This window comes from Parasteatoda tepidariorum, chromosome 6, assembly GCF_982258835.1.
Source record: "Parasteatoda tepidariorum strain Cologne lab strain chromosome 6, Ptep-v5.0, whole genome shotgun sequence".
NCBI classification, from domain to species: domain Eukaryota; kingdom Metazoa; phylum Arthropoda; class Arachnida; order Araneae; family Theridiidae; genus Parasteatoda; species Parasteatoda tepidariorum.
Genome location: NC_141760.1, coordinates 22,848,862 through 22,868,521, shown reverse-complemented (window position 1 = coordinate 22,868,521; position 19,660 = coordinate 22,848,862). Strand labels below are relative to the sequence as shown.

The following is a 19,660-nucleotide window of genomic DNA, read 5'->3' as shown; positions in this document are numbered from 1 at the left end:
GAAGTGGTAAATAGCAGATCTACTAAAAATTTTTTATTTGAGACGGTTACAGTAATTCCCAGTTGGAACCCTAGAGTTTCCGTGGAAGAATGAAAGGGGTTCCGTGAGTTAGTACTTTTTATAACCAGTGAGGAGATTTGAAACCTCAATTTAAATCCAATCTATAATTCATAAATTATGGAATCTTACGGTTGTTCTTATGAATTTATTTCAAGTAAAATGCCAATGAAATAAAATAAAAAATTTAAAGGAAAATATGATATTTCTAATTATAATATAATGAACAAATTATGAAAAAAAAACATTTATACAACATCCTATTAGTATTTTCCTTCGAGCTTTTCAAATCAAAATAACTAAGTTCTTTAATAAAGAAATATGTTTCCATAATAATCATTTTCAACAGCAATTCTTTTAAGTTTTCATTTCAATAAAACCATAATTTGGCTTATTTTAATTCTTTTCAGTTTATGTATTGGGTTCAGTAAAAAATCATTGTGTTTTTTTTTCTAAATTTCTCATATATTTATATGTGTGATTAATGATATATGCTCCATTTTGTTCGATGACCTTTTTCTATAGTTCTGAGAGTTCGGTGAGTAGACTTTCAGCAATAGACGACTTGGAAAGGAAATCAGATTTCAACTTAGCGGCCCCTGCCTAACTTCGTCACTCTCTAAGCCATTCTCCTCCACCTATCAGCAAAGCAAATGAATCTTAGACTGACTTTTTCCTCCCTCGAGCAGTAGCACAACACCAGTGAACGTCGCAAAAAATAGTCCAACGATAAAAAAACAGCCACGAATTAAATAATGCTCTATAAAAGTGATAAAACAATGCTAATTAAATATAAATAAACTCAAATACACATAATTCAACCGAAAATTTCATTAAAGAAGACAGTTAAAGATAAATATCACTATTGTGATTCAATTTAAAAGCTATAATAGTGGTGCCACCTAGAGGCAAATCATGTTATACACCATTAAAGCTCACAAGAATTCGATAATAAGCAGAGCTATCCAGTGCTGCCATCTACTGAGGAAGTAAGTGAACTATTTCCACTGGAAAAGTAAACCCAGCTTTAAGAGCATTTATCAAAAGAAAATGTAATAAATTTTTATTTATTTCACAATATACTGCCCATATTTAAAAACATCGATCCTAATGCGAATTTCCTTTAAGGTACCGACGTAATCCCAACAAGTTTAGGAACATTTCAAATAAATTAATAGCTATAAGTCACAGAATTTGAGTGAGACCTCATTTGAAAAGTAATAGGCGGTTATTAATGAGTCTTAACTATGTAATATCTAAATGGGGCATGGAATTGACAAACTGTGATTTTTAAACTCATTATTGGGAACAGATTTAAATTCCGTTATATCTATTCCCAACATCAACTCGTATGTTGTGCAATAATTTGTGAGTTCTTGTTTGTTAAACGATTGTTGTTTTATGATTCAGGGATGATTTTTTGGAAGTCCCATTCACGACCCATGAAGGGCAACCGACCATTTGTTACACATATGGTTCTCAAATTAGTGAGCTTTACTCTAAGGACGGTGATCCAAAGATTTCTTTGAGGAAGAACATTTCCTACATGTCTACATCTCACGGTAAGTATTGAGGTCATATTTCGTCGGCTGAACAAAAATATAGTGTGAAATAATATGCACTTACAGTCCACATTATTAGACACACTATATGATTCTATAGGAAATCTTAATTACCAGGTGATACTATACAGCTTTATATTGTTTTTACGTGACTAAAACCGGTTTGCACTTGTTTACGTAAGTGTATCAATTGGTTAAATTAGACAATGTATGACATAAATTCGACGATTAGATAAATTGGCGATGTATTATATAAATATAGTATATTTATTATATCAGTATATTATAATAATTAGACAAATTATTACACGCTCTGTAGTTTTTTTTAATAATTACATGTTTTGCACGAGTTTATATGCAATACTTTTATATTTAAACATGCATGTAATGGGTTTTTATGCAAGATATTTTTTATATACTTCCTATTTGTATTTATTTTTAACGTATTGCATTACAATACGTACAACCAATTGATACACGAACGTAAACAATTGCAAACCGCTTTCAGCCTTGTAAAAACAATAAAGCTGTATAGTATCACCTGATCATTAAAATTTTATATAGAATCTTATATTGCGTTTAATAATTAGACTAGGAACTGTATAAAGTAAGGTAAAACAACGTTTAAGAACACAAAAAATATATGAAATGCAGACAGCTGTTTCGGATGCTCAAAGGGCAACCTTCATCAGTGCAACAGTTGCACTGATGAAGGTTGCCCTTTGAGCATCCGAAACAGCTGTCTGCATTTCGTATATTTTTTGTGCTCTTAAACGTTGTTTTACCTTACTTTGTATTTCAGCACAAAGGTCGCCCTTATGTGTATTTAGGAACTGTATATGATTACTTTATGCAAGAGTTGTCACAGTAGGGAGCAAGGAAGGCAATGGTTCCCCGTTTGCCATATATTTTGATATATTATTCTTGAAAATGTTGTGACGTACTTTATTTCACATCGCTTAAGTTGTTTACTTAAAGAATAGGAACGTTTCTATGAAATTCAACATACCAACGGTGCAAAAGATTTTTTGGTCAAAGGTTTTGCATTCAAGGTTTTGCAATTCTCAGATATTGCATCCAGGAAAATATTTATTCAAGCACAAAAATAATCGTGTATGTCGCCCTTTTTTATTTCGTTTTTTTGCATTTTGTGAATATAATTTAGCATGTGCTTATCAGAAATTTTCTATATTTAATGTTCCTTCAAACATGGAAGAGTCATATAAAATTTTTATAAACTTTCGGCCCTCCAATTGACTGGTATTTTTAATTGCTGCCCCCGGCCTCATGTAAGTTGGAAATCCCTGCTATATAATATTAGACTTGGTATTTTCTGATATTATCTAGCATTACTTTTTATTTTTTGGATTAAGCAAGAGGAAAACTTGGATGGTAGTAGAATAATTCTCAATTTTCTGTAATGCTGTGAGGCAGTAAAACATAGAATAATAATTTTATAATGTTATTCCATGCATTATTTACTTTGTTAACAATACAGAAATACTAAATAAAATTATATTAGCGAATTCTGCTACAATCCATTTTCCTCCCGCCTACTTTATAGAAGTTGTAACTTAAGCCATTTGTAGTTACACAATCATGTTAGATAATATCATTTTGCTACCTGGGATACCTTAAGATAATCTTATTTTCTATATTAGATTATTGCACACTTTTATTTAAGCAAACAACTGCAATACCTGTTAAATATATTTCATAGACATTCAAACCCCGTCAAATAAATAATTTTTCATGTAAATTTTAACTTGATTGGATTTGAAAAAGCTAAGTTAAAAGTACTTGTTAAATGAGAAAACGAAGTTCGACGCAAATGCAAAAATACACTTTTAAATGAATTGGTTATCTGAGTACCAGCTAAGTTAATGGCTCTGTATGAGATTTTTGTCGATTTCGGAGCGAGAGATGTTGTGGGAGTGAAATGAAGAACTGGTATTGGTTGCAACATCAAAGCTCAGAGGACTTTCCTTGGCTGTAGAAGGAAGATAAATTCTTCATTCTTTAAAAGTTCTTTTACTATGGAGACGTTGAGGAAGCTTTGAGACGACGCAAAAATTTTCTACTGGGGCTGTCCTCGCTCCCAGAAAAATTAGCTGTGTGAATTGTATGGCAAAAATACAAACCATCACCCTTCCCACATAGAGTGGATGTCTTTTTCGACAAATAGCGTGATTCAGCCACTTTGTAACTGAATCGCACGTCTGGATGTGGGGCTTTTTCTCCCTTGTGTGGTGTGGCTAAATCAAAAAGGGGAAAAAGGTGGGTGACTAACATTAAGTCAACTTAAGATTAAATAAAATTTAGAAACTAATTATGTAAAAGCCGAAAAAGATGATAGTGGGGTGCATTGGAAGTGGGTGCAAAATTTCAGGTCAGTGCAACGGAGGAACATGCTGAAAAAGAGGAAGGAAGAGAAAACATTTTATACAGTAAAATTACTCACCAGACTCATAGTTAGGGATGCGGAAAAACATGTTTATTGACTACTTAACATTGTAAAAAACAAAGATGCTTGGCAAACATGCCAACACAGAAAAAAATCGGCCTAAGCCGAAAAACCAAACGAACACAAATTGAGAGAAAAACAACTACTGGCTATTTCTTCGTTATGAAGATAGGGGAGAAAACTCTCGCCAAAAAAATTAAACTTTTACGAATATCGCATTGGTTGGACGGAGAAGGATCAGAGGGGCAAATCACAGAGCTGCAAATATTGGCCAACTGGTGAAATTAATTGTTAAGCTCCATGCCAAACATGAAGCAGGGTTGTCAAAAGTGGTGACACACCTGGTAAAGAATTTTGTGGAATGTTCTGGAACATTCTTGGCGCCATCATAAGATCAAAAGGGGCGCTTTGCATTTGATGCAAGCCGAAACGTGGGAAAACGGACTTTGGGGTCACTCCTTCTCGATCCAACAAAAGGGTTTGCTGACTAGACATACATCTGGCTGTCAGCGAAGTAACAAAAGGAGGAATCTTCTTTTAAAGGAAGAACATAAATGCAGAGAAAGATTACTTTCCCAAGGTTACAAAATAAAGTGAGGCTTAAAACTTAAATATTACAGGAAATTATTGCGAGGAATTATTGAATACTGACAAATAAATAACATTAATTTCAAGTGTAAAAAGAAGAAATTAAAAACCATACAATTAAAAGTTTATCACAAATTTAACAGTTACAATTATTTAAGCTGTTTATTACATTATTAACAAATGATTATTAAATTAGATGGATGATGATGATTAAATAAATTAGATGATTAGATAATGAAATTAGATAATTAGATTAGAATTAACAAATAATTTTAATTAATATGTAGTATACCATACTACACCTTGCAACCAAGGAAGACTAAAAAGGCTTTATATGCAATCGATTTTAATCTGATATTTTTACAAGCATAAATTAATTACGTTTATATTGAGTATTTACCACTGCTAGGCTCATGTCCAAGAGTTCGTGGGTTCGATCCCAGCCGGCCGAATACTCCCCATGTGATGGTGACTGGTGACTGATGCGCGTTAAATCTGTCGAGTCGCAAAGTCCTCATTGTTCCCATAACAAATCAACACCTCTGTTGGTACTGATCCGGGGTCTTCTGGATCGGTTCAAAAATTACAAGGCTACGGCGTTGAATATTAGTTGTCGTAAACCGAAAAATTGGGACGGCTGTTCAACGACGGATATGAAAGAAAATGTGATTGTTTTAAGAATAAAGCGGCAATTTCCCTAATTGTAAATGTTGCAGCTCTTTAACCATGTTAACTTCGTATATAATCCAGATTGAAGTAATAATTAATAAAATCATTCGTTAAGTAATTTCTTTGTCTCAATCTTTATGGTATTGTATTCTTTTACTTAACCATTAAAGTTGAATAATGTTCAATTCATTTTTTAGAGAACTTAAAACTACCACTGGAATTACTATATTTAATTTATTCAAGAGACTGAACACATTCTTTACTTTAGCCATTTTGTTACAGGAGAGTTATTTAACAGTTAATTTAAATAAATTCTTTGTCATAATTGAATGTTTCGTGTTTATCATTAGATGAAATATAATAAAAACGATTAAAATGCATTAGATACATTTTTTCAGAAAAAAGTAGAGTTGATTTGAAATACAATTTTTTTTTTTATTCTTTATTTAAGAACTATAATTTTAGAAATTACTTTCTTTCCGAAAATAGGTGAAATAACAAATATGGTATTTTAACATTTGACAAAACACATTTGTCCTATAACAATATAATGATGTGCTTAAGAAGTATTCATTTGGTACACTGTTTCTTTCAGCAATCAGAGTGTCCTTTATGATCCCAACGGAGAAATATCTTGATTCCACTGAAGCACCTGCCATCTACATGGCTGTCCACGATCCTCGGAGATTGGTTAACCCTTTCAGGGAAGGATTGAAATTAGAAGCAAGATCCGTGAACGTCGTCAACATCATTGGAATGGTAACTTCATATTATAGATTCATTTTTTCTTAGTCAGTCAGTACGCGCACAGAAACTGACAATAATATTTCACTACAGTTAGTTAGTTTTGTTCGATTATTTTATTACTTTTCATCATTTTTGTTCTAAGTATTAGTGTCATTACATCAAATTGAACAAATTTTGCTACCACTCTACTTTGTAAGAGGATGTTTGACAATTCTGGCGCAATAATGCCACTTTGGCAACACTTTTTCAAAAGAGATTACAAATCACTTAATATTTTAAACTAACTGCTTCTAAACGTCCACCGTTTTTTAGCAATCATTTTCTTAAACCATTATCTTTACTTAGTATCGCAGTGTGTTGAAATTTGTTGCACCAGATAGGGTTAATGGAATATCAACCGTCGTTTTAGTAATTATACAGATCAAACTCGGTATAGCAAGAGGGTTTCAATTTTATCAGAAAACAAGATTCAAAGATTTTAGCTATTCATGGCTTCATTTGTCTGAATATGTGGATCTTAGTACGTTACCATACAGTCATTTACATGAGGCTGCAATCCTAATTAAAATGACTTTTTCAAGCATCATTTCTTTTCTGCACAATATAAGAATTTACCTACTGCAGACGTTAGTTAATTAAATTTTTAAATTTTTTTCGCGCTGTTTAGCACTTGGCAAGCGGGCACAGAGTGAGGGATAATACTAGCACGAACATCCTTTGTAAACTTTTACACCTCTCCAAATATTGTCAAATTCATGTACAATGGATACCCTCACACGTAGATATATCAGGCAATGAAATGGTAGATAGTCTTGCCAAGGCAGGTGCAACTGAGGCCACTGCGCCTCCAGTGTCTCTTACCTTCTCAGAGCTCTTCTCCATTGCTAAAGCCAAAAATAAATCAGCATGGCTCACTCCACCCTGTCATAATTGGTACCAGGGTACCAGACCGTATAGCTGTTTGACAGCTGACAAAGACCGCCAGTCTCAAACCGCCATCACACATCTCCGCTGTGGACACCTGAAATCACTGAGGTACTCTGGAGGACAAAAGTGCTTTGCCCTCTGTACCAAGTGCTCTTCGGCCCAGGCATTCCCTGAACATCTACTGGACTGCCTCGGTCTTTTAAAACAAGACCTTATTGAAGGAACCTTACTTGTTTAAGACTTTTTGAAGTTGAACAATCTCATCGACCTTGTCTAGCTAGGCTAGAAATGGGGATTTGAAAGAAGAAGAAATAACATGATTAAATTATTCCTTCTTTATGACTTTAACATTTCTGTAGTAACGAATGTTTTTTTTTATTGAACAAAAGCTATTAAAACTCGGTTTCCTTGTAGTTATTGAAAGATGTTTTCCAGTGTAACGTTCGATTTTAAAATGTCTTCTGTATTTTCAGTTAGAACAGAAACTTTTACCTTCACCCTATGTCACAAATTGCACTGACTACATCGGAATGTGGAACAAAAATAAAGGAAAGGGACCTCTCGATACAGCTGTGAGTCTTTTATTTTTCTATTTTTTTTCTTTACAGGACAGCACTCGACAAACATTGAAACGTCTAAGATAATCAAATAAGTATATTAATGCATTTTCTAATGTCAACTTCGAGGTGAAAGGATTAAAACATGACAAAAGTTGTATAGTTAGGCGCAATCCAAATAGTGGAAGCGGTAGTGAAAGTTTTACTTATTTTTTCCTTTCAAGTTAAATTATCTTACAAGTTAAATTAAAAATTATTACAAGTTAATTATTTCTTACAAGTTAAATTGAAAATCTTATTATTAATCAAAATCAAAAATCTTCTGTTAAATTTCGTGACCTCGTGTGTGACCTCGCTTAAAAATCTCACAAAATATTGTTATATGTCTTCCGTTATTTTGAAATTGTAGTCAGCAGCGAACAAAACCACTACTGAGGGCAACATAATAAATCAATCCTTTTTTTTAAATAAATATGTTAAAAATTATGTATTTAAAATGTTTAATGAAATGTGTGGGTTCACGGAAAGAAATATATATTTTTAAAATACAAAAATAGCAGAAACAACAAAAACAGGACATTTACCTCATAATGACGCCATTAATAGAAAAGCTAAATTCAGAACAGCCATTGAAATTAAAGTCCCTTTCAGTGCGCATTCAGTCAGGCAAAAAATCAGGAATGGTTCTATTGAGTGTGAAATTAAACGTGAAAACTATTAAGAAATTTTACGAGGGGGATTGCCAATAATGAAAACTATCATTTTTTTCTTGTACTATTTATTTAATTACTAGCTGAATACTCGTTCTTCGCACGGGGTGAATAAAAAAAAGAAAACAATCAATGAATCAGTACTGAGCAACTCTACCGAATCACTCTCAAAACTGAAAGGCATACACCAACGTAATTGAAGAGCTTAGTGATAGAACCAAGTAAGTGACATATTTAGGGGCATGAATGAATCAGAGAAAATAATTTAAAGTGGTTGCATCTATATGGGTATGTTTTATGTAACAGAATTGTTTTTGCCTAAATCTTAATGTAACAAATTCACTTTAGTTTTCAAAATGATTGAGTGACTTTTATTTCAAATTAGGCCGTAGTAAATGAAATTAGACAAAGAATTATTAGTTCCGCTTTCTAATAAATTATTTATAAAATAGCTATAGTTCGGATACCAGTTTTTTTTCTTACCCCGATAATAGCCTCTCAGAAAATGCCACTTACCTTGTTCTCCCATTAATAAAGCTATATTAATGAAATTTTTTTATTTATTTTAATTTGTTACCTTTACGTTATTAAACTAAGCAAAACACGTTTTTGCAGTTCATCCCACCAGAACAGAAATTAACAGTATTTAACATGCGTGATTCTTGCAGGGCAATTCATGAGACTCAAAATGTACCTCTAATTCAATTAATTTTCTCCTCTTTCGTGTAAAACACTTATTATCGGCATTAAAACTGCTTTGAATCGTCGTAGTCTTAATAATCACTAAATATAATATTATAATGATATATTTGATACTTATTGCATAACCCTTCAAGGTTTGAGTTTTTATTTTATATCCGTCTCTGAACAGCCGACCAAGTTTTCAGCTTATGACTACCAATGTTCAAAACCGTATTCTTGTCATTTCGAACCTCATCCAGAAGACAAGGGAACTCTTAGATCAATTTTAGGGAGAAAATGAGTCCTTGTAGAAGACTTTTTGACGGAACTAACCAGCACTAGTCGTAAAACCGTAAAATTGGATCGGCTGTTCAACGACTGTTATAAAATGAAATAAAATTATCGTTGATTGAGCCGTGGCCGAAACATTAATACTATAGACATACTATAATTCCGGTTAGAAGACCCTTTTCTGTACCAAAATGATAGAAGAAAACTAGCTGGAGTTAAAAACAAGAGTGTTCAACCAGTTAAGAGACGTTTCTGGAAAGCAAGTACAGTTTGGGAAACATTCCTATTAAAAATGTTTCTTCAAACCAAAATTTATTTATATCATAAAGAGTATATTTCGGAGAAAACATTTTTCTACGTATATAATTATCTACATAGTTCAGACGGGTATCTCTTCTTTGAAACATACCGTTCATCACAGAGTATTTTTATTGGCATGTTTTCACTCATTGACAACAGCCGTCTTAACCCCGTAACGATCGGTTAATTTTCAAGAAAACGGTCATAAAAGTGCTTATTTTTTTTGGCTTTTGTTTTTATATTACGTATTTGATTAGTGCTGACATCTAGTTTAAAATAAAATAACTATCTACAATTACCTAAAAAATTTCCTGGCGCTGCCATCTGGTGTGTAAAATGAGAAATAAAATGTTTTCTGGGCGAAAGAAATTCATTAGTATTATTTTTATTGGTGCGTTATTACTGAACACTCCAGCCCGTCAATATCGCGGAAGCGAGAAATAGATGGCGAAAGCTCACCCCGTCATTTTCACGGGAGCGAGAAGGAAAGGGTTAAAACATTGGTGTATCCATCATTAAAATTTTTCCATCATTTTCATCACGGTGGTGACTTCTTCGCAGGTGGTATAAAAGAGTTAGTGAAAACGTCTTTAATGGCGTCAGTGGACAGAGCCATGCCGAGACTACAGCAGCAATGGCAAAACGGTTATTTACTTTCTGGACTTGCTTCGTAAACATACATTCAGTTAACATGCATTGGACAAAAAAAAATTAGAGTAAAATGACTTTATTTCTGCAACTATAAACAGGATACTTTTAAACAATTCTAACCATTTTTTATGCATCTTTGCCTCATATATGAGAACATTGATCCATCCTTTTTTGCTATGTCATTAGGAATGCATAGCGTACTGCCAATTTGATGTTTTGAAAAAGGAAAGAAGATGCATTCCTAGGAATTTGGGACTCTCCCACACCTCCCCTCTCTGCAGAGAAGGTAAATGTTCTTGCCATATCGAAACTCAATATTAGTAAGTGTCACAGAGAACTTTGCTATAAAGGTTAAATTTAAACACTATTTGATGCTTCACAACTAAACTTTATATATTAATCTACAGAAATATATCCCCGAAAATCGTTATGGCAACGTTGTCTAGATTTATGCCCATCTATTTTTCAAAAATATTTTGTAAGAAAAAAATTTTTTAACACTATACATATTTCTTTGGTGGTATCCTATTCCTAAAAACTAGAAATGGGTCTGCTATTTTGTACTTACTATTTCAAATATATGAAATGAATACATCGTAAAATTAACGAATACACTCATTTCCAACATGTAAAAAAGTTTAAACTTACAAAACAACACTATACATATTTCTTTGGTGGTATCCGATTCCTAAAAATTAGACATGGGTCTGATATTTTGTACTTACTATTTCAAATATATGAAATGAATACATCGTAAAATTAACGAATACATTCATTTCCAACATGCAAAAAAGTTTAAACTTACAAAATAACTTATTAATCTGTAATGTTCCGTCAATTGATGACGCAAATTTCCCCGATCAATACTAGTCCTATATTTTGTTTACATTACGGGTTCTTTTTTACACCTGATAGGGATAAACCTACACTGGAAACGAATGTTTTGTCATATCGCGTCTTTTTGCGTCATAGTTTCAAACTCGCATAGATTTCTTAAATCAGATTCTAATACAACCGTAGTCAAAGTGTGTTGGCATCGACATTATATAAATTTTGCAACTTGTACTGGTGCTCGCTGTGAGAGATTTTGAATATTTGTAAGCATTTACAGAGTTTCAAATTAAAAATATTGTGAATTTCAAGATCTGAAAGAAGATAGTAGATTAGAACCCTTGACTACTAGTGCTGTCATTTTCTTATTGTCTGATTTTATCATGAAGTTTCAGTTTGGTTCTGTGATTACTTCGAATAATCTTAGTTTTGTTTCAGTTTTTAACTCCAACTGGTTCATTACAGAAGATAAACCAATCTATCTGTTCCCTAGCAACAAATAAAATTAAATAAGTATGATCGCAATAGCGATAAACAATATTCTCCGCAAAATGTCTTTCAAATTCATTCTTTGATGCCAAAACCTCAACATAAGTACAGAATTCAACTTAGAAAATAAAGGTTCTTAAAAATAGGAAAAATGACCATAATCCTCTTTTGCATCATAGAACTGAAGAAAATTCTCTTGTGGTACCAATATCAGCACATCAAAATTTTTCACGTCTAATGTAGGAATTTCGGGGTATATCCCGGAATTTCGGAATTTTCGTATCATCCTTCTCGATTCAGAAAGTAGGTGCACGTCATGTCATTTTTATATGAATTCCGAGAAATGCCACGCATTTGAAGACCTTTGATTCACGAAATTCCGCGAATCAAAACTAATGAAACAAATAAAATCTAAATCCGTGGAAGTTTTCTCAAAGTTTTACAATCTGAAATTTAAATTTTGAAGTCACGTCAACGAGACGTTTTTATACATGCCCAATTTTTCTTCCGCCAATTTTATTCTTTTGATTTGTCGGAATCCGCTAATATCGCGATTCATATTCACACGATTTTAATAGCATATATCAATTTTCGTATTTACCTGATTTTAAAGTTTTACATTGGTAATCGTATTCTTACTGTTTAAAAATCATTTATAGTGATTCGCATTCACATAATTTAGAAAATCAAATATCGCAATTTGTAGGCACGCGTTTTGAAAATCCAGCATTGCAATTTGCATTCACGCGTTTTAAAAATCCAATATTGCGATTTGTATTCACGCAATTGTAATATTAAACATCGATTTTCGCATTTATACTCTATTTTAAAATTATGCTTTGAGATTTGTATTCACGTGATCTAAAAATTGTATTGCGATTTTAAAATCCATTGTTACGATTCTTGTAAAAACTAAGTTTTTCTTAAATTAGTTACTATTAAAGTGTGATATTTTTCATTCGTAGGTAATTACATATCGTACATATTCTTACATATCCTACATATTTTTACATATTCTTACATATTTTTCACTGGTAGTTAATTACATATCTTACATATTCTTCATTGGTTGTTATTTACATATCTTACATATTCTTGCAGATTCTTCATTAGTATTTAATTACATATATTGGTTCAAAAACATGTAGAGTCAATAAATTGATATCGAGTTTTTTGCACATTAAATTTTCAGGGTTCCTCACTTTGTGTCGCAATCACTCAGGATTTTGCTCACGACCAACAATTTCTGTAAATAACCATCTAGGTGCCGAAATTATGGACTCCTTTTTTTCGAGCATCCGTGGTCCATGTTGTAGAAACTGCAACGCAAATTAACGAGATTTTCCTGCGTTTCTAATGCCAAAATAATCAGTCCATCCATCATGGGTGAAATTTGAAGAATTCCCATGCAGACATAACAAAAACCGAAGCAAAAGAATATTCATTAAAGTAAATCATTCATGCCAAGTAAAAAAATCGAAACTTAAGAACTTCTTGGGAACCATACAGTCATTGATTGAAAATAGGTATCGATGCTGAAGTGGACGAACACAATAAAAAAATGTCCTTGCAATAAAAAGATATTGAACTTCTTCTGAAACCGAAATTTCATCCAATCTCACTCCAAAACGGGCTAATAAAATCCCTATAGAATTGAGTACTAAACCTCTCCCACTGTCAACCAGTTCTTAGAATAGGACCTGATATTGCCTCCATCAATGCCGAAATTTTATCCAATCTCACTCCAAAACGGGCTAATAAAATCCCTATGGAATTGAGTACTAAACCTCTCCCACTGTCAACCAGTTCTTAGAACAGGACCTGATATTGCATCCATCAATGCCTCAATTTTATCCAATCTCACTCCAATACGAGCTTATGAAATCCCTATGGAATTGAGTACTAAACCTCTCCCACTGTCAACCAGTTCTTAGAACAGGACCTGTTATTGCTTCCATCAATGCCGAAATTTTACCTATTCTCACTCCAATACGAGCTTATAAAATCCCTATGGAATTGAGTACTAAACCTCTCCCACTGTCAACCAGTTCTTAGAACAGGACCTGATATTGCATCCATCAATGCCTCAATTTTATCCAATCTCACTCCAATACGAGCTTATAAAATCCCTATGGAATTGAGTACTAAACCTCTCCCACTGTCAACCAGTTCTTAGAACAGGACCTGATATTGCATCCATCAATGCCGAAATTTTATCCAATCTCACTCCAAAACGGGAAAATAAAATCCCTATGGAATTGAGTACTAAACTTTTCCCACTGTCAACCAGTTCTTGGAACAGGACCTGATATTGCCTCCATCAATGCTGAAATTTTATCTAATCTCACTCCAATACGAGCTTATAAAATCCCTATGGAATTGAGTACTAAACATCTCCTACTGTCAACCAGTTCTTAGAACAGGATCTGATATTGCCTCCATCAATGCCGAAATTTTATCCAATCTCACTGCAAAACGGGAAAATAAAATCCTTATGGGATTGAGTACTAAACTTTTCCCACTGTCAACCAGTTCTAGGAACAGGACCTGATATTGCCTCTATCAATGCCACTGAACAATGTTTAGGATGCATTAGAAAATTACATTTGAAAAATGAAAAACCTTTTAGTAAATCAGACAATTGGGGAGGCTCTTCACCAAGTCAGGATTTTTTTTTTTTTTTTTTTTTTTTTTTTTGTCAATTTCTATCTTAAGTATTCTCCAGTAAGTTTAATAAAAAAAATGAAACTAGTTGAGTCAAAACAAATTTCAGACTTAATAGCAATCAGAAGATCGGTTAAACTTTAGAATCTTCTCTACCCTTCCAACCCGGTATCCTTTTAGCAATTTCAACCAACATCCCGTTTCAAAAATTGACTTTAAAAAAACTCTCAAATCGAAATACTCAGTGTCTCAATCCTAGTTAATAGCTGTCCACCAGTTTAAGAAATTAAGGTAAAAGTGAGGTACTTCATAAAAATTAATTTCCTCATACTGGTGAAAATATTATTTGAGAGAATAAAATATTTCTCAGTCATGCAACAACAGTGGCGGAAAAAACCTTTTTCAGCTGGATGAAGAAAAAAAAATTTTATTATGAAAGCAAAGTGTTTATAAAATATCAATTTGTCTGAATTGATTATTTAATTTAGGAGAATCAGTTTCACAGAATATCCTAGAATTTTGTTTGACGCAGTGCGGAATTCCTTGTTTGTAAGTATTTTCATTCTCACATTGCATTTGTTTCTTTTGAAAATTATAATAAAACATTCGATTTTGAACAAGGTTAACACTTAAAATAAATTTAAATTAAAAAAAACGATTATAAGGCAATTTTCTTTGCAATATTTTATGTTCACTTATAATTTTTACTCTGTTTCAGTATTGATCAAAATGTTTTTGTTTATTTAATATACTAGAGGGCTCCGCCCCCTGCTCGCTGACGCTCGCCAACCCCCGGAGAATTGCTTCGCAATTCTTGCTTGGTTTGCTTCGCAAAACCAAGAATGCTTTGATTTCATATATTTCAATATTAAACTGAATATTAACTGTTATCATCGAAAAGAATTAATTTTCTTAAATGCAGAATAAGCAGTGTGTCAATATCAATGTCACTTTTTTTCGTTGACTACAGTTCCTTCTATGTCCTATTTGTTCTCTAAATGAGCCAAAATTGTCAGAAATTAACATCAATGTGCAGATATAATCTTAATATGAAACTTGTTTAAAAAAAATGATAATCACAATAATACAGACTTTGTCCCAAAGAAATGAATATATTTTTAACACATTTAATTCAATATATATATATATATATATATATATATATATATATATATATATATATATATATATATATATATATATATATATATATATATATATATATATATATATATATATATATATATATATATATATATATATATATATATATATATATATATATATATATATGCAAACACTATAATATTTTTCAATAAGCAATATTGTTAAGAACAGGGTAATTTTTAAAAAAATATTTTAATAATATTCAGCAAAATAACTATAAATGAAAACATTAATTTTGCGGAATTAAAATAAACAATGCACCAATAGCATTTTATGCGACACCATCTTTGGAAACAATAATGGCAGCTAATTCAGAAGAAGTAGGTTTATTGTATCTTCTTTTATCATCGAATATAAATCTTAGAAATTGTAAAACAAATTCACTATCATGAATAGTTAAATCTCTGAGCATCCGATATTTCTGTGCATATGGATTGACTTCCCTTAATAATTTTTCAATATGCCTTGTCAACTGAAGATTGTCTAAATTCATGCGTAGTTTAATAGCCTCCTCAACACTGTCATAAATATATATTTGTCCATTCCTTGGAGCATTGGTTGCTGAATTTAGGGATGTTGTCGCATGGTGATATACTTGTCCTTGAATTTTTATCAACGGTGGACCTCTGCTTTCATCTTGAAGAAATTTAGCACTAAAAGTGGCAAACGCAAATGATGAATTGTATACACGGATATTTTGCCTAAATAGTTTTGCTTCTTGCTCATCAGAAAGAAGTAAGTTTTTCAAAAATAAAGGATATTCATGCAGCGGAGGTATATGTATGTTATCATTATGGCAGCAAGAATTAACAGAGCGCCCTTTTGCAGAAGCAAATCTCAAAGCTCCACAATAACTGCATTTTGAAAACATTTTGCCAAGACTATGTTTTGCCACTTTGATAGGTAACAATTTCGATAAATCACGAGCAAACTCATGTTGTTTTGATTTTAAAATAGGTGGATTAGGATTTTGGTCCATATCATTGTCAACATTGCGAAAGCGAATTGGTACAGTGTGCATTCCAACCACATTTTCTGTATTTACAGGTCTGGTTTGATGTGGGCAAATGAAAGTCGATGTTGTTGCGACTGTGTAGCAATTACACACATTCTCTTTTAGCTCAACCTTTGTTAGTTTAACTTTTTTTTTGTTAGTTGAATCATCATTAGGTTGTATAAGCAAAAGAGCATTATTTTCTTCTATACTATGAAGTTTACGTTTTTCCCGCTTTCGATTAGCTTTCGCATTGAGTTGCGACTTTTTAGTAATGTTAGGTCTTTTCTTTTTAGGCATTACTTGTAAATAAACAAATCGAATTAAGATTTAAAACCAGATTAAACTTACGAATTAACGTTTTAGAAAACAAATAATCAGATTAATCAATATATCAATACGAAATAAGTTGAGATGTTGTAAAACTGAAGAATGAAATTCTAACTATTTTGTGATTGGTTGCATCTCTGAAAAAGAAAATTCAGACTTGTAAATCGCTTTTTTAAGCTTGCTGTTTTCAGACATGTGATTGGCTGTTGTGAACGGCGGTTATTCTTCATTATTAACTGCAAAATCGTGCTTTAAAACTAAAATAAATAAAAATTTAAAATTATGTAAAAGATTTGAATGCCCTAAATGTCTTCCCTGAAAGATTCTGAATGAATTGATTCCTTAATCTTAGATTTTCATCACGTAGTTAAAAAGTTTTTCAGGGGACAAAATTAACTGCAAAAACTTTTTTTTAGAATAGAGAGATATAATTTTTTTAATATATGTTTTTATATATATAGTAGGTGGCTAAGCCCCTTGTTCGTTGCCGCCTACCAACTCCGATGAATGCTTTGCAATAATTGTCGTTTCTTGGCAGAAATAGTTTTTTTACTAAAGTTAAAATTATTCGCTTAACCCATATATGTACTAAAACGAATTCTGTTTGCTTAAGTTTGTGCCTCCTCTTCCCACGTCCAAATATTATTATCTACAATTAGTATTATAAATAACTAGGAGGCTCCGCCCCCCTGCTCGCTGGCGCTCACCAACCCCCGGAACTGCTTTCCCAGTTCATTTCTAATTGCTTCGCAATCCAATGCTCGCTTTGCTCGCTCATTGGATACGTCCTTAACGTCTAGTTTTTGTATACTTTTTTGAATACTGAATTTCCGAAAACTTTTCACTGTAGAAAATTCTAAACCTGTACATTTCAATATTCATTTGAAATTGAAAACAGTTCAGACATTTTTCTTAATCACACTATTCTAAATTTCAGTTGTTGAGAAAAGTAACTGTTGTAAGTTATGTATTAAAGTCTTTCCCACCAGAGGGCTAAAGCCATGTGTTGTAAAACAATATGAAATAGTAGTCTGCCACTGAACGCCGGATGTAAAGCATCGGCTTTGATGAAGATAATTTTCTATTTTTAATTCTCTGAGGGGTGCCACCTTAATAATATGGAATTTGTAAAATAAATGTATATATTTTTGATTGTTGATGAAGCCCATCATTTTGTGTTTTCATCAGCGTTCAGAAGCAGAACAACTATAAGTTTTTTATTTTATCACAAAAATATAAAATGTATGAAAAACAAAGAAAAGAGTAAGAAAATGAGTATAGTCATAGAAAAAGTTAAAATTATAATTATAGTATTTGTCAGTTAAAATAAAACTTTTTGTTTAAGTCATTGCTAACAATTCAAATTTCTCCGAGGCAATTCTAAAGTATAAATTAAGGTAGTATTGTTAAGTTGAAACACATTATTTTTTGTTTTGATGTCAACAGTACAATTCAATTTTTCATAAAAACGATTGTTTCCATTGTTAAGTTCAATGTCAACAATTCAAATTTTTCTGAGGCAACTCTTAACCTCTATATATTTTTTTTATGTACCCATTTCTAAATGTCAGTATTCAACCACAAATCAACTTAAAGTCCTCAAATATAGCATGAAGTTGTAAAATGTAATGAAAGAGGGTCATAGCAATAATGGAAGTAGAAGTAAAGTTAGTACTGTAAAATTAAATCAATATTTTTAATCAATGAGCCAAGTTCTTCAAGAAGCAGTTGTAGAAGTAAGTTGTTTATTTAAAACTTTTTATAGAATTTCTTTAAGAACACAATTGTTCATTTGGTCATTTGGCGATTCAACACTTTTAGCATTGAAGGATATGTTACGTCAAGCGCTCAGGTATCATAATTTTGATCTAGTTGCGCTTCTATGTCATTTTGATTTATGTTGCTTAGTTAACTTTTAAAAAATTCTATGGCTGGCAACAGCATTTTTATTTTTAAGTTGTTTATTTTTATTTCCTTTAGAATTCGTTATTTTTTTAGCGAAATGTTTCTTAACCTAACAGAATTCTTTGCCGACTGTTTTCTCTATGAATGAAGAAAATGAAGTAAATATTTAACTGTTGTGAAAAGAATCTTATTTAGTTGTACAAAGCACTTCAGCCAAAATTTGGGAGCCACGTAAGAGAATTATATATATTAGATCAAAAAAACACATCATTAAAAGGCAGAATGCTTTGGTGTTTTCAAAACAAAGCAAGCGCTGCCACCGGCGGAAAAGAAATACAGCCAAAAATTTGGGAGCCACGTAAGAGAATTATATATAATTGATTATATCTATTGGTGTCAAGTAAATGTGAAGAGTTCACAACAGTAATTTAATATTTTCGCTCACCAAACAGGCAAATATATTAAATACTATTTTTGTTTGCATCTTATTGTGCATGAAGCTAATCATTAAGATCTAAATCATTTCACAGATCTCTTTAAATGTAATTTATAACGGTACATTAATGTTATCTGCGCAAAAATTATAATTGTAAAACGGTAAATAAGGTTAGACCACCTTTCTAAATAACTTCATCTTAAAAAGTAGCACAGAATTACATTATAATAATGAAAAAAATACAATTTTCTTTGTTTTTAACTCTTGAATTAAAAACGTAATAATAGCAGTTCAGAAAGAAAAAAAAACTTTAAATTAGGGATACAAAGATATTTATAGAGAAGCAATACCTTTACGACCTTTATTAACTGATGACAACCAAAACAATGTGGAAATGAATGAGAAAAAAATGGATCCTACTACGTGGTTTTCTGGCTAATTCTACTGTGATTGGCTATGTTGTTATCATTCTACTCTCTTCCTATACTATATAAAGATATCAATTTTACGTCTATGCTAACCAGACTAATATGAAAATTAATGTGGAAAAACTGGATCCTGCCATGTGATCCTGATATATATATATATATATATATATATATATATATATATATATATATATATATATATATATATATAT

At 31.8% G+C, this 19,660-nt stretch overlaps 1 protein-coding gene across 2 annotated transcripts in view; it reads left to right on the top strand.

Annotated features, from left to right (window-relative positions):
• LOC107456042 (uncharacterized) overlaps positions 1–19,660 on the top strand; it is a 110,412-nt gene that overhangs the window by 69,801 nt on the left and 20,951 nt on the right. For both annotated transcript variants that reach the window (XR_015434554.1, XM_087165542.1), the window contains exons 12-16: positions 1,468–1,619; positions 5,936–6,099; positions 7,488–7,586; positions 10,391–10,490; positions 14,677–14,737. Coding sequence is in view for 1 of the 2 variants with exons in the window: in XM_087165542.1 (XP_087021668.1) it covers positions 1,468–1,619; positions 5,936–6,099; positions 7,488–7,586; positions 10,391–10,490; positions 14,677–14,737 (576 nt within the window). In the remaining variant the exon portion in view is untranslated. The remainder of the gene's footprint in view (positions 1–1,467; positions 1,620–5,935; positions 6,100–7,487; positions 7,587–10,390; positions 10,491–14,676; positions 14,738–19,660) is intronic.